The following is a 15,157-nucleotide window of genomic DNA, read 5'->3' as shown; positions in this document are numbered from 1 at the left end:
ATGCAGCCATGCTAAAGCATTCATACTCCTTAAACTTTCTCAGATGTTGGCATGTTACAATCACAAACTTTATGGCATATTTTTCCAATTTTAAAATAATTTCAGCTCAGTCAGACTGGACACACGGCATATTTTGACATTTTTAAATACTTGCAAAGACTTATAGTTGGCTATAGATCTGGACTTGGACTAGACCAGGAGTCAGCAACCTTTATAGCCCCAAAATTCATTTTTGTATTTGGTCAGTCTAAAAAAAAAACTTGCTTAGTCACAAAAGCAACATAACTATTCAAAGCAAAAAAGACTTGTTTTCATATCTACTACAGGAAAGTTGCTTAGAATTTTAGTTATATCTATAACATAACCATGGTCTAGACTTGTCCACAACTTTATCGCTGACCTCACTTGGTTCCCTGGTCTCCATGATGTGATATTGCTTGTTTACTAGTTTTCTCTAAAAAAAAAAAAAAACCTTAGAGACCTTCACAGAACTCTGTATTGACACTAAGATGTAACTAGTCACCACTGTGCCTTTTCCATTAAACCAGTTCCAGTACTAAAGTGATGTTAGCGCTTATGAAAATGAGTTTATTGTGTTGACTAGCTCCAAAAAAACTGGGGGTAAACCTGTATTTGTTCACTGCTGAATTAGAAGAAAGAACTGCTTTGGAAAGCAGCAAGAGGCAGGATCATGGGAAACAACAGCCACTCAAAACATGAACACCGTGTTAAAACTTTCACAGTTAATGCATCAAACTTAAAACATAAAACCTTAATGGCAGTTTTGCATTAGAATAGGTGAAGTGGACTATCTCCTTTTTTCAGTTATTTAGAAACCACCAGTCAAAGCGTTTGCTGAATCTACCAACAAAACACCACTTCTAAGAAAACTTTCTCTAAAACAGACAGAGAACCCCCCCCCCCACACACACACCTTTGACTGGACAAGACATTAATAATGACAAAATGACGGAGTTCAGGTTGTGGAAAAGAAAAACCACTTGGGAATTGACGGTAGCACCATTTTACACTGATAACACTTAAGTGGGAAAAAAAAGCCAGACATGTAGCTTCTGGAGGCAACTGATTCTATTTCAAGTGTGCCTTGTATGTCCAACTTTATTTATTTTATTTTAGGTATGCACTTTTTGTTTTGGTCAGACATATAATATACTCCAATAAAATATATAGAACTTTGTGCTTGGAACCAGACTAAATGTACAACAAAGATATACGTCAACATCAGGCACAAAACAACAATTCTCACCTTTATCTTGGACCTCTTTAGAGCATCGCTCTCTCTCGTTGGCTGAGTCTATCCTTTCAATTTCAGCAAATGCGTCTATCTCAGAGTCATCAAACACAATCCCACCGATGACCCCAGTCTCCTTTGCGACTGGCTGTAAAGCAACTTGTTGATGCTCTTCAACCACTGGCTTGTGCGAAAAATCTTGAGGAGAGCCCGACAACTGAATATCGTTGTTTAAAACAACCGCGTTGTGATCTGAGTCCATAGGTGAGGTTGGAAGGAGTTCTTCAGAGCGGCCCATGTCTGGGATCTTCACTCGGGACAGTTTTAAGGTCAATCTGGCAGAGTCCTTAGATGGAGAGCTAACTATGTCATAAAAGACGTTTTTGTCCATGTTCTCATTTTCTTCTTTGTTCCTTTCCCTCTGCTTCTTTTTACGGTCGGCAGTGGTAAGAAGCAGGTCAGGGGCTGTGCCTGCCTCAAGTGGAGGTGACTGCATGATAAGAGGAGGCCTGGGCTCTGCAGGAACAAAACACAACGTTGCACCACATAATTAACCTTTGTTAGAAAATAGAAAAATTGTTTTCAAGTAAACTTTAGAGAAGTTAGCCAGAAGCAAGTAAGCATACTTTTTGCTCTCTCTTCAGATAGAGAAAATACGCCAGCTTTTATGGAAGAGTAATTTCCCTGCAGAAACACACGATGTTTATCATTAGTTTTAACCATAGGAATCTAATTATGTCCAGCACAAAGTAACCCAGATTCCCAGCATTACCTCATTTCCCAGTCTTTGAGGCACGTTTACGTAGTCTTCATCCAAACTGGGTTTGGGGTTACGGTTAGACGAATTACTCGACAGACGCTCAGAGACTTTGTTGTCAAGAACTGTACTCGCACCACTAACAACTAAAACAGAGAACAAAATATAATTTGCAGTTAATTTTCTTTCTTTCCTAATTAAAGGGAAGCCTTAACTACTTGCAGGATTATGTACTGTTTATTAGCCATTGCAAGTTGGTGTATGTTCATTTACTTGCCACTCAAAAGTGTACAACACTTAATGAAGGCAAAGTTTAGTCAAGTAATCATTTGATGTTAGTTTTTTGAGGATTTCTACTTGATGCTTTATAAAAGAATGAGATTAACTGCTAAAAATTGTGTTTCAACCACAAGAGCCTTAGACATTCAGAAGTTTCCACTTCTTTTTAATAAGACCAACAGGTAAAAGTAGTGCAGATACATTTTGCTCTTCAAAACAAGCAAGAAAGTAATTTTTGTTCCCACTACAACTAACCTAAATCTCTTCCTGGGTGGACTATGGACAGTTTGAACTTCTCGATGTAATCTGGGAAATTCCAACTGCATTTGTTGCGTGAACCTGGAAGCATTCTGGACTACACTAAACCGCCCATTCTCCTGATATTTTCAGCCCTCTACTTCTCCAATATCATTAAGTCTACAGAATTAAGCTGGTCAAGATTTTAATAACTTTGAAAGAAATGCAACCCTGAAACATGTTTTTCAAAAAACAATAATGCTTTTCAGGTACATGAGTGAACTAGTCATTTAACAAAAAGCAGCTCTATAGTCCTGTTGTTCAGCTGCCATGGTTACTCGATAATCTGCACAGTATCTTGATTGATAAGGTATCTAAAACATGATCACTCAAGATGGAGTTTAATGTCAGATGTTAACAAGGCAACTTAAATGTGTCTGTTTGTTATAATAAAATGAATGGCAGGTCCCAATTCAACTTTTGGGAATATTGCATGTTTTTTACTATATTATAACAACAACAGTCAAAATGTATTTTCTTCTCGTGAGCAATCACTAGTTGGAGTGTCAGCACTTTGCATTAGAGCGGTTGCTGTGAAACTGTTTTATCATGTTAACACAAAGAAAAAAGCATGACACCGTTGACATTTTAACTGTATTAGGCACATATTTGCGATAGGGATGCAAGATAAATAACCCTAATTATAAATGTAAAAAATTGGTGTCGGCCAATATTAGTCAATTTTAACATATTAGTCCAATACATGAAACATGGCCATTAACAACCAATATATTTATTTCAATCTTGTTGCCATTTGTTTTTGGAGGGCAAGAGGGAGAAACTGGTCATATGGTATTTGTTTGGTCATGTGACGGTGATTAGGGGAAGCTTTACTGAAGAAGAGATGCAGTGGTGAAGTCAGTGTCTTTTTCAAGGTGTCCATAGGGAAGCAACATATACAATTACGCATCTAGTATCTGTAAATATCTGTTATTGGCCATTACACCAGAATGTCTGTTTCAGCTCAAATTTTCATATCAGTGCGTGTACTTCCAAGAGATATTCAAAACGCTGATATTTTCAAATCCAGCATGTTCAATTACAGACAAAAGCTGGAAACAATAAAAAGAACTTTTGGTTGTACTCTGTTCAGCCATCCTGTTATCTGCTAAATGTCCTGTTCTTTCTCAGACATGTTTTCATGTGCTGCGGAAAATGTAGCACATCATTTCAAGGTACGTCTCTGTGCCTCCTCTGACTTGATTATTAAATATGTCACTGAGACTGAATATAGCTGCGTCTTCCATCACTCGGTTACAACTTCCACACTGAAAAGTGTTTTTAACTTTATGATGCATTCACGGATAAGAAAAAGATAACTATTTTTAGCTTCTTAATCGGCAAGGGTTGATGAAACCAAAAATCATTTTATTTTATTCTCAGACACTTTCTATGTGAGCCTTTAATATTACTAAGAGGTCAAACAATGATACACAGCAGCAAGTTGCAGATCATATAGAGCATTTAAATTCTAACACAATGTGCTTTAGCAGAACTATTGTAGAAAGTGACGCATAGCATATTTCTGCAATGTGTCACCTAGATTGAACTTCCTGCTTTTACTTGCAGCTTAATTGTCTCACAACTGCAGGCCTATGTTAAACTGATCAATGTTGGACACATGTTGCCTTTCTCTTGGTAAAACGTTGTACTCACCTTGTTGAGACTGATGAGAGTAACTGGGTGGATTGTACTGAATGTAGTCTGCAGGACTCTGGGGGGTGTAGGGGCTGGGGATGGGGCTGTTCTGCTGGGGAACAAACTGAGTAGCTGAGCCACACTGCGGGGATGTAAAGCATCTGTGAAAGAGGAAGAGTAGTCTTAATGGAAGTACTGGGGCCTCAGCTTCTTTATCATCTGATAGGAAGGTGACAAAACTTTACCCAGAGGGGCTTTGCTGATAATTTGATGCTGGACTTCCATGAACTTGGTTCTGAGAAATCTTGTACTGCTGTATTAATGGTTGCTGCAGTACACCTAAAACATAAAAAACACATGTGGTTAGGGGGAGGGAAAAAAAGACAAAAAATTGTATTCCTTAGCTAAACTAAACCCATCAGTTCAGAAGCTTTACTGGAAACCTGATTTTAAACTATAGTTATATTGAAACTATTAATGAGTCTGATGATACTCCTTTTTTTTTTACTACAATACAACTTCCAGCAACAGCATGTCAATTTGCTATTTTGTTTAGCTAGAAAGGTTCTCTATAACTCTATATACCTCCTTGTTATGTGGTTGTTTCCACGCTCTCACATTGGTGCATTTTTTGAGAGAGGAAAGATTTTAGAAAATAATTATTCTTAAAGACAGATGAACCTCTAGCAATTAGCCAAAAATAAATGTCACCGAAGCGATTTTGTTATTTTCACATTTTTTAGTTGTTTAGGAACTTTTTATCAATATTCTGTAGTTTTGCTAGTGAAGGTTAGAGGTAGTGCCCAAAATGGGAAAGACATGAGAACATTGCCATTGAAGTCAGACAGATCGGTGCTGATTTCCATAAGTCAATACGTGGCTACAAGCAAATACTTGTCTGAAACTTCAGAACAACTGGAGGTGGGGCAAACAAGGCTTTCTAACTGTGCCACCACACACAGAAAGTTTCCAAAGCTCAGTGTTAGAAAACTGCTTTTTGGTGAAAGAGCGCTGTATAAATGTGCACATGTGTGAGGTTTTGCTCTCTGTTTTTGTTTTATATACACTTTCGAACAAAACCAATTAACAGATGTTTATTAATATTTTCAATGCCACACGCTAGCCTTATCTCCACAATATGTTACCAAACTACATCCAGTGAATTATTCCCCTTTCTGACATAGAGATGCACTTTTAGTAAACGTGCTTACACATTAATCCTGCACTTAACACCTGATTCATTTTACTTCTTTATAATGCTAGCTAACCCCACTCTGCATCAGAGAATGAATTTAAATTGAGTTTATTTTAAGAACACTGAAAACCTGTGAACTTTGATCTAGTTATAGTTTCCTCTCCTATTGCTGCCCAGAAATGGCTCCTATGTGTTGATTAGTCCATCCAAAATTTTTAATGAGGAGCACTTTGTGTGAGCTAGTGTGGGGAAAAAAAACCTACTTGTGTAAAGCAATATTTTTCTATTCTTAGTGTCCCTCTTTTACAATGAACACCTTACAATGAGCTGGCATACTTTTGTCCCTGAAGATCCTGGGGTTTCTGGTAAGCAGCGTTTGAAGAAGTATTGGCATATCACCCTCAGGTTCATCGTTTCCCAGGTTGTCCTTCAGCTCTCTGAAAAACAAACCAAAGAAGATGTGTCATTTAAAGGCAGTGACGTTTCCTCAGACCTCACAATTTCTGATTATGATACACCTGAGTTGGTCAGTCTGATAAAGCTGTGTCTTTAATGAGACACAGCTTGATGAAAATGCTGACAATTGTTAATTAATCCCCCCCACCCCCCAAAAAGAACTAACTCATAGCCAGGAAGGCTTGGCAACGTTTAAAAAAAATCTGCTTTAATGCTTTCATGCATCTTAAAAAGGTCCTTACATGTGTTCTGTGGAGACCTGGTTAAGGCTGTGTGCCAGCTGAGTCACCAGATTCTCGTCTTGACACACCAAGAGGCTGCTGACCTCGTCGGAGATCCTTCCATTGTAGAGCAGGCTCTTAGCAGTGGTGGCCGGAAGAGGGGAAGGCAAAGGCAGCTGGTTCAATACTGCAGGATAAATGTACGAAAATGTAGAGAGAAATCAACAAGCAAAGCACAAAAACTGAAATGATCTCCACTTTGTGCTGAGTACATTAGCCGTCATTGACAAATGTGGCTTTCGGTGAATTCTTGGTGACTTTCTTAAATGTTCTTTAAATTGCAGGGCTTCTGCAACAAGCAATAAATCAGTTAATCACATGATAAATTTAAACATGATCCATAATTTCCATTTGCATGATTTATCGTTTTATTTCTTTGTTTTCCATTTGTTGTTTCTACTGTTTCGTTTATTTATTTCGGACATTTAAAATGTCTTCCAGTTCTAGTGTTAAAAGTTGATTAGAATTCAAGGCTTATTGATTGTTGACAGTGTGTTCTTGCATTCATATGCCATTATTATTATGCTACTTGAAAAATGTCTCAAAACAACAATGTTGTCGTTTATAGCAATAACTTTTGGGACAATTTATCGTCCAGCAAAATTAGTTATTGTTACAGGACTGCTATAGACCATTGTTACCGTAGACGATTAAGTAATTTATAGGTCAATTTGAGACTGAAAAATTACTGTATTTAACTTAATAGTTAAAACTTAACAAAAACCAAGTGAATTAAATATTATGTTGTCAATGTAGGTTGGTGTTTTGTTTTTTTTGGCTTTGTCATGTAAGTCAGTTGTTGTTTTTTTTAATAAAGTGACCAAACTTTTGCAGCAAGTGTGAGTTATTGACAGCAGGCTCAGACCAGTTTTGGAAGTCTGTGTTTTTTAAGTCAGACCTTCTTCAATTTTCAATCTTTATCTGGAAGTAGAAACATTAACAAAAAATATTTTGACTACATCTCGCTTGACATAAAATATTAGGACAGTTTCACCAGCAGATGTCTTTTGTGGTTTTGTTAAAAAAAAGACTGGATGTTGGGTGATAGACCTCTGACAGGTTTATTAAGAGTAGATACAAATAAACATCTGCATATATAAAGAAGCATTTTCTAATTTGGTCTAGAGTCCCTCAGCCTGCTTCTACTTATCTACACCAAACTTTCTGCACTAAAATCACAGGCAGCAGTGGTCTTCAGTTAGTATTTAGCTTCCTGTACATTTCAGATCTAACATCATTTCCAGCTAATTCTTATTGTTGTCTCATCCTAAACATCTGTGGTTAGCATGTGTGTGAACCGTTTACAAGGAACAATGTTGCACTTACAGTCGGTTAGGCTAGCAATTCCAGCAAGAGTAGTGATGGGAACATGAGGCATATCACCATTCATGCTGAAGATGAGGTCAAGAGGTCGTGTCAATGCACAGGCAGCTCAGTGTCACCAATCTCTTCCTAATCGTCACATCTCCAAAAGAGCTGCAAAGACAGAAAGGTGGTAATTGAAAGTTCATACTCTACAAGGGTCACTCAGAAGCCATAAAATGCAACACTGTTCCTTTGATGTCTATTAATAATAATATTAATACTAGTAATGATAGGATGTGGTTAAATACTTTACACATATAAAAAATTGGGTGATGATTATCAAACTATAATGTCACTATAAATGCCTCACTTAGGCAAACAGATTATACAGGCCCTACAGCAAGCCTAGACAGGTATTGATTGAAGGTTTATTTAAATATAAGCACATTGTTCCCTGAGTCTCTTTGCATCCACAATGACACGCCTCCGGCCACTGTCATTTTTACTTGCCCTAAATCTACCATGCATTTGTTGATAAACCCTGAAGAGAAGTGAATCTTCCCTGCGAGGAGACGCGGATAATGATCCAATTAGTGACCAAAAAAAGTTTGCATAATTCTCCGAGTGTGCGTCCCCAAACCTCCAACCTAAAAACGCTGACTTTTCCGAGTTCCTACTTACATTTTAGGAGCTGAACCCCCCTCAAACTGTAACCAAAAGCGACTGTGAAAAACCTTTAACCTGTTAGCTAGTTATATCTCATTTTCTTCTTTTGTTGTCGTGTCAAGATTCCCCTGACTGGCCGAAACCACAACAGCGACATTAGCTTATTTTTAAATCAAGTGTTAATGTATAATTACTCTGCTATTATAATTGTGCCATTTAAAACACATGTTACAAAGAGAAGAAAACCGAGGAGAGGTTTGAGAAAGTAAGCGAAATCAACTGGCTGTTAGCCGGCTAGCAACAACTGGAGATGTAGCTAATGTATGCTAGCTGGCTAGGAATAGCTCATCGAGTGCGCATCAAAGCCGCTTAGCCGCGGTTTCATTACTATTCTTCGCTATTTTGTCCTACACCGGTTACAATGTGTAACTCACGATTACTACGGCCTTCCTTGACGCATCTCTAGCTCCCAAAGTGGACCTCGGACTTGCCTAAAGGAAGCGTAACCCCGACCCGACGCCAAGGAGGCAGGCAGGGGTACAAAGCAGCAAAGACCCCATCACAAATCAGAATTATACCCCCCTTTGGCCAATTCTGTAATGCTCCCACCCCCTCGCGGCTGTCTGCTGGGTCTGGCACCGCGCAAAACACACAGGAGGGTAAACAATCCGTCTGAAAATAGGATGTTGCTCTCGGATGTAGCTTATTTACCTCTGGATGTGATGAGAAAGAGAAGTGGTTCTGGTGGAGGAGGAGCAGCAGGAGTAGGATGGCAGCTGGAGCTGGAGAGGAGTCTCTAGCTCCCTCTCCGTCCTACTGTTCAAACAGCTCCGTGTAATAGCTGCACAACGACACTGGAACAACCACCAAGGCTGGGATTTTTTTATTTTTTATTATCATTTATTTTTTTATACCCTTCTCACTATTTATTTATCTGATGAGAGAGGACACGCGGATATCTGACTGACAGTTTACCTGGGCTTCCTGTGTGATCTAAGCAGAGTAAAAGTCAGAGTCATTAGTTATTTGCGTTTCGTGTCGGGTCCCAGTTTCTGTCCGTCAGGTTGTCACCTTGCAATGGTTTTGAAATAGGCTGACTTTTTTTTTTTTTTTTTAGATTTTACTTAGCTTTAAAACATCCAAGTTTATGCGGGTCTTGAGATCCTTTTGAGATAATAATAATATTATATGAAAGCAACATACGGGTCAGTGTATTTGTAGATGACACAAATTGTTTATACCATTGCAAAACCAGCTCTGTAAAAATACTTTGCTTAGCCAAGACTTGGGATTATGGGCTACTGACATTTTTTATTTTGAGCTCTGAAAACTGAAAAGCTTGAGAACCAATATTTAAATGATTTAATGTCATGCTAAGATTTGCACACCCCATGAAACGTTTCACATTTTGTCACGTTACAAACTTCAATATATTTATTGGGATTTTATTCTAGGGCAACTGCCTGTATAGTTTTCAAGATTTTCCATTGGTTTTAAGTCTGGACTTTAATTAGGCCATTCTGAGGAGGAAAAAATATAGAAAATCAATAGACAATTGGGAGTTATTCAGTAAATTTCCAAAGTATCTTTCAGACAGTGTTATTCTATCCTTGTGTTTAGAAAATTATCACAAGTAAAGTAAGGTAAAGAAAATGCCAGGAATTAGTATTAGTATTGTTTCATCGCGGTTTTTTCAGAATGTTGCACTGATAAAATTATAATTTCTTTCAAGCACATGTGATGAGACTAGTATTACATTTGTGAGACAGGCATTTTATCAAATCCAAAGGATATCAGACTTGTCAGACATGAATAATAAGTCTGAGAAACCAGGGAGAAACCAGTCATTTCTCCCTGGTTGAAAAATGACTGACAGAGAATCTGGTAGTCAGCTCTCTAACACAAAAATTACATATGCCAGGAGGAAAAAAATAATTAAATTAATTGTTTTCTAATTACGTGGTTGAAGGTAATAATGAATTTCTTAAGTTAGATCCAGCCATTAATCCGAGACTTTAATTCTAGGACGTTGTGATTTTCTCAATTTAAAAAGGCGATGAGCTCCCTCTAGTGGTGAAAATCAGCTCTTAGCGTTTTATTCTTTACTCTTGATTGTTAATCTCTCTCTGGATTCTGACATCCTCTGGTTTATGGAGAAAAACTATCTGTGCAGCACAGCAGATCAATGGCTTGTGCATAATCTAAACATAAAACACAAGTGTTGAGAATTAACTGGCAAGGAAAGACTGTAAACCACTGTTGGTTAAGAGTTTAGATTCAATTTATATCCGATGTACCCAGAAATTCACTTAAACACTTTAAACATTTATAGGAGCTCAACAACTGCTGCCCCCTTCTCCATGTCTTTACATTTAAGAAGGTCCATTTTTATTTGGAATTTTCTGTCTGCTTTTCCCCAGATTATTTAAATGTTTGCTGAGGTGTCCAAACTCTGATGCACGATACACCATGCTTCATTATTATTAAATAGACGCTGTTCATATTTATCTAATTTTCATGTTTTTTCAAAGCCAAAGCCAAAATCCCAATGTATCCTTCTCCATGTTTTACATTTTAGGCAGTTTTTTTTTTTTACTTTTTTGGCAATTGGTGTGCTCTCTATTTCTGCCAAAATAGTTACATTTTCACCATGTACTTAAACCACAGCTCATCCTCCAAGGATGAGTTGTTACAAATGTCCAAAATGTGAAGCACTTTGTAACACTTTTTTTGATAAGTACTTGTTCCATTGATTAAATTTGGCCCAGAAATTATGTTTCCTCCACTGTGCTTCACATTTCATAAAGTTCTTTCCTTATTTTTGGAGAAATTTATGCCTCCAATATATATATATTTTTTTGCAAGATTATTTACATGCGGCTTCACATTTCAGACTGGTCATTTTCTAACAATCTGCTAAAACACAAAACATCGCCTTTCAGTCTGCACTCCTCACACTTGAAATCACATTCCTATACATCCAAGAACTTGACTTTTAATTTTTCGCATACATACATTTAGCACATGCAACTTGCGCCATAATCTGGGTTTGTAATAAATGTGAAAATTCCAAAAGAAACTTCTAAATGTCACTTCATTACCTAACCTGTATTTAACCACCCTGGATTTATTTATCCTTATTAACACAGATATCTGTTCAGCAGTTAATCATTATTTCCTGAGTTGGAGAAAACATTGATACTGTCTTATTTGGCTTTTGTTTCACTTTTTTCTAATTTAAATGAGCCAAAATATGTCTATGTGAATTTAAAAGTAAACTGCTCCTGCTATGCAAATAATGCATACACAGAGCAGCACTTCAGCAGTGTTTCCCACCCTAAGACCACAATGCATCTCTTCTCTAGTGAGAAAAAGAAAATTCTTTTTCATAGTCTCTGACCAAATAATCATAAGCTACTCCAAGGCTGTTAAAAGGTCATGTTTAATTTTACTTCACAGAAGTCTGTTTTTCTTTTGGAAGTTGGAGAGAAGATCCTGGAAGAAATTATGTAATAGTGTTTTTTTTTTTTTTAATTGTATCATATAATCATAAAGTTGACATGGACAGCTTCATTTGTATATCTTGCAAGCTATTACCATCTGAAATGATGTAAGCTAAGTGCAGTTCTTGGAGATCTCAATAACAAACACACACATTATCTCTCACATGAAAGGCCAGCAGCTGACTCTTGAAGTTTCACGAGTGGACAGGAGTGTTGCGCTTAAGGCCATGGGGGTTTCACGGTAATTATGCCGTTTCAATGGGTTTAACCATGAGTTTCTAACCCGTGACGGTCATGAGGAATTTTGTTTGCCCCTGTCTGCTCTCCCACATACTGAGGAAAGGGTTTTGAGGAGCAGAGGAGCACAGAGCTTTGGTGGCCACAGTCTGAGGAGGTTCTCCAATCTGAAGGAGTGCAGCCTGGCACCAGGGAATAATCAGGTAAGATTATTCTGTTGTCTCATAAAAGTAAAAGTAACACAGGACTTGGTATAAGGTGAAGGATTATACTTAAATATGTTTCAGGAATATTAGAAATAATTGCTTTAATGTGCAGACGATAACTTTGTTCTTAACTGCAACAGGCGTTTATGACAAAAAAGCAGATTTATTTTAGTTATTTTGCTGTTAGAGGTTGTTTGTCCTATTTGTATTTTTCCCCTCAGTTCATTAAATGTAGCAAGATATGTCAGTTGTTCACAAAAAACTCCCAGCATACATTGACAAAATATTAACAATGCAATATGTGGCAGTGCCACATTTACCATTATTTGAAAAACAGACTTATGGTTTAAATTAAAATGAATACATAGAAATATTCATAACTGATCAGACTTTCAATATTTTTATGATAGCATTGCTTTTTGGCTTATTGTTTTCTGAACATTCTCACTTGAAAGTTTCTTTTTTATTCTGGATAATCTTCATTCAACCAGTATAGTGTGGTAATCGGCATGTCCATATGGTTGTTTGGAATCAATATACGGTCTTTTACAAGCATGCAAAAACACAGACGAATTAGTTCCCCGGTTGAGAAAATTTACTTTGGCTACTTCTAATTTTGAAGCCGTTTCTGGTTGACTTTCAGCTTGATGTTGTGCAATCGTACAACCGGAATGCCTCGTGGAGACTTCAACGTCTACTTTGCCAGCGGACGGAGAGGATATGTCAGAGCTGAGGAGTAAGTAGATTACTTATCTGTGGTCATCTGGTTGTAAAACAGAGCTTAATGAATTATCATCTACAAAAATCCTGCAATATATTTTGAGTTGAAAGCTTTGGGGGGAAAGAGAGGGTGACTCCAGACTAAAAAAAAGTGTCATCACTTCCAGGGCAGTCGGCATAGGTCTTCTGGTTGTTGTCCTCGCTGGCCTCTTCATTCTAGGCTGCTGGTACCTCAAGAAGAGGACTGGCTACAAAATGATCAGGGTGAGACCGTCTCACTTCACTTAAATCCTCTTTTATTAATTTTTTAAAATTTGTAACTCATTTTATGTTATCCACATAGGAATTTATTACCAATATATATATTTTATCCTTTGTTTCACCCTCAACACTTCAATGCAGAGCACCGGCTCAGGATCTGCAGGTTTTACAGGAGGCCAGTACTCAGAGCCAGGAACTTCAGCAGACAACAAAATGGCTCTTGCTGACTTCGGCAGCTTCCAATCAGTGGTAAGGGTTGAATAGTTACATTATATCCTAAATGGTCTTTTTAATTTTATTTTATTTTTTCAAAGAAAAACTACAATTCTCAAAGCCCTTCTGAGAACAGTAGAGCATGTAAAGCCGATGCAATGCAGTGGATGCCTGAGGGAGATTATTATGTCACCAGACTAGGCTGAGGTATTAAAAATGTCTCATTCCCAAGGGAAGTGTGCAACACACTGGGCAAGCAAGCAGAGGGTGGGGGCGCTCAGATTGAAACACTTACCATACAGCACCCTCTACATTTATGGGCACCCTGAGTAAGGACATGTAATAAGCTTTGAAATAAATGTATCTTTTATTTCAGTAGGAAAAGTTTTACTATTCAGCGTAGGAAGAAAAAAAACAAAAAACGTATTAAGAAACTATGTTTTTAGTAATTGTCACTCCTCTAACCTAACCCAAAAAAAATATCAAATTTCACAAGGCTGGAGCATGCAGAGAGCGGGATCTTTGAACAATTTTCATAGAGTAATTCTTCAAGATTGTCCACATTAAGTTTGGTCTCCCATGATGCCAAGCACTCTTAACGAGGTTCTCAAGGCCCTGGAATAAAAACAGGCCATTGGCAACATTGTGGACCCTCCACTGTACTTAAAAGTGTGCATATTCTCTGCATGCTCATTCTTTGTTTCACATCAAACCCAACTCAGTCTTAGTCTCACCTGATCAAACCACACAGCTCCAGTTAAAAGCCAAGTAGGATTTAACAAACTATCAGACGGTAACACGCAAAAAAAAAAAAAAAAAAGGATTTTACAGACGAACCACCTCGTTGGCACCGAGATGGCATCTAATCAATGCTGTGTTGACTTGATGAACCCAAGTTATTATCTCTGCAACAGTTCAGGAAGAGTGATGATTGGGGAAAAAATGTCTGCCTGTTATTCTCCTCATTGGGCATAGATGAGAAGAGAAACGTGAATCCTCATCCAGTCCTGTCGTTTTTAAGCATTTCTGTTGCTCTAACAGTAACTATGGCTGCATTTAGGTAAACATCAGTTTCTTCCTGACTTATGAAGAGTCTGACCTTACTTGAACGTTGAATGATTACAGCTGAACAAAAACATGTAGAATTATGTATTTATTCACAAAAAGTTGTGAATAAATACAAGGGCATACACACTCCAAGTTTAGAAAATATTGACAATTTTTTTTTTTTTTTTTAATGCCTCAATTACATTAATTTTGTGTGATTGTGGCATAGGTGATCATGGGAAAAAACTTGAGGTTTCTTACATGGTTGAATAAAAATTCTGAAATTAAAAATGGACTTTTTAGTATTTCTTTGTGAAACAAAATCAGCATAATAAAGACCTGTTGAATATCTGAATCAGGGGTGTCTAAGAGCGGAGGCCACTTTATGAAAGTTGTGGGGACAGTTGAAATTATTTGTTGAGGTAATAATTTTTACATTGTCAATGCATAATTCTCTGCAAATCAGTCTTACTGCATTCAGATGTTTTTCAAACTCTACCCTAGGTTCCTAATGCTCCTCCAGCCTATGAGAAGATTCCTTCAGGACCACTGCCGCCTCCTTATTCCCCCTAAGTGAGAAAGACTAACATCTACAGAGAAACGCGAACATGTGAAAACCAAACTCAGAACTGGACTTGGACAAAACGTCAAGCACCACCACTGTCGACGTACTTCATAAATGAATGGCACCTACAGAAAAATACATTGTTTTTCTTGCTTTGTAAAAATCTTCTCATGAATAAAGATGAAACATACAATTTAGGCTGTTTCAGGAAACAAGGATTGCAAAACACTTTTTTTTGGGACAGTCGCATTGTTTATTTCCATGCAATTATGTCCACAG

At 37.5% G+C, this 15,157-nt stretch overlaps 2 protein-coding genes across 4 annotated transcripts in view; one reads left to right on the top strand and one right to left on the bottom strand.

Annotated features, from left to right (window-relative positions):
• LOC103473783 (nipped-B-like protein B) overlaps nucleotides 1-8,966 on the bottom strand; it is a 35,242-nt gene extending 26,276 nt beyond the window's left edge. The window contains exons 1-9 of one of the 3 annotated variants that reach the window (XM_008424272.3): nucleotides 8,838-8,966; nucleotides 7,482-7,631; nucleotides 6,117-6,282; nucleotides 5,755-5,855; nucleotides 4,469-4,562; nucleotides 4,242-4,384; nucleotides 2,025-2,155; nucleotides 1,879-1,936; nucleotides 1,268-1,768 (exon numbers count right to left, since the gene is read on the bottom strand). In XM_008424272.3, the coding sequence (XP_008422494.2) occupies nucleotides 1,268-1,768; nucleotides 1,879-1,936; nucleotides 2,025-2,155; nucleotides 4,242-4,384; nucleotides 4,469-4,562; nucleotides 5,755-5,855; nucleotides 6,117-6,282; nucleotides 7,482-7,545 (1,258 nt within the window). In that variant the 5' untranslated portion in view covers nucleotides 7,546-7,631; nucleotides 8,838-8,966. Of the gene's footprint in view, nucleotides 1-1,267; nucleotides 1,769-1,878; nucleotides 1,937-2,024; nucleotides 2,156-4,241; nucleotides 4,385-4,468; nucleotides 4,563-5,754; nucleotides 5,856-6,116; nucleotides 6,283-7,481; nucleotides 7,632-8,560; nucleotides 8,817-8,837 lie in introns of those variants that run through there. The other 2 variants (XM_008424273.3, XM_008424274.3) reach the window with 2 other exon arrangements.
• A 2,968-nt stretch (nucleotides 8,967-11,934) lies between these two features.
• Nucleotides 11,935-15,075, top strand: mlana (melan-A). The gene is made up of 5 exons (XM_008424275.2): nucleotides 11,935-12,069; nucleotides 12,716-12,808; nucleotides 12,960-13,056; nucleotides 13,195-13,302; nucleotides 14,818-15,075. Exons 2-5 carry the CDS (start codon nucleotides 12,720-12,722, stop codon nucleotides 14,884-14,886), a joined length of 363 nt encoding a protein of 120 aa, XP_008422497.1. The 5' UTR covers nucleotides 11,935-12,069; nucleotides 12,716-12,719; the 3' UTR covers nucleotides 14,887-15,075.
• The last annotated feature ends 82 nt before the right edge of the window (nucleotides 15,076-15,157 follow it).

Source organism: Poecilia reticulata, chromosome 12 (assembly GCF_904066995.2).
Source record: "Poecilia reticulata chromosome 12, P_reticulata-male-v2, whole genome shotgun sequence".
Taxonomy (NCBI): Eukaryota; Metazoa; Chordata; class Actinopteri; order Cyprinodontiformes; family Poeciliidae; genus Poecilia; species Poecilia reticulata.
Note: the sequence above shows the minus strand (reverse complement) of the source record. Positions and strands in the feature narration are given on the sequence as shown.

Bases quoted from the DNA above. Each gene is read 5' to 3' on its own strand.
- mlana (XM_008424275.2), top strand. From the start codon at position 12,720: ATGTTGTGCAATCGTACAACCGGAATGCCTCGTGGAGACTTCAACGTC. The intron at 13,057-13,194 runs GTGAGACCGTCT...ACTTCAATGCAG, and splicing joins CTGGCTACAAAATGATCAGG to AGCACCGGCTCAGGATCTGC. The intron at 13,303-14,817 runs GTAAGGGTTGAA...ACTCTACCCTAG, and splicing joins TCGGCAGCTTCCAATCAGTG to GTTCCTAATGCTCCTCCAGC.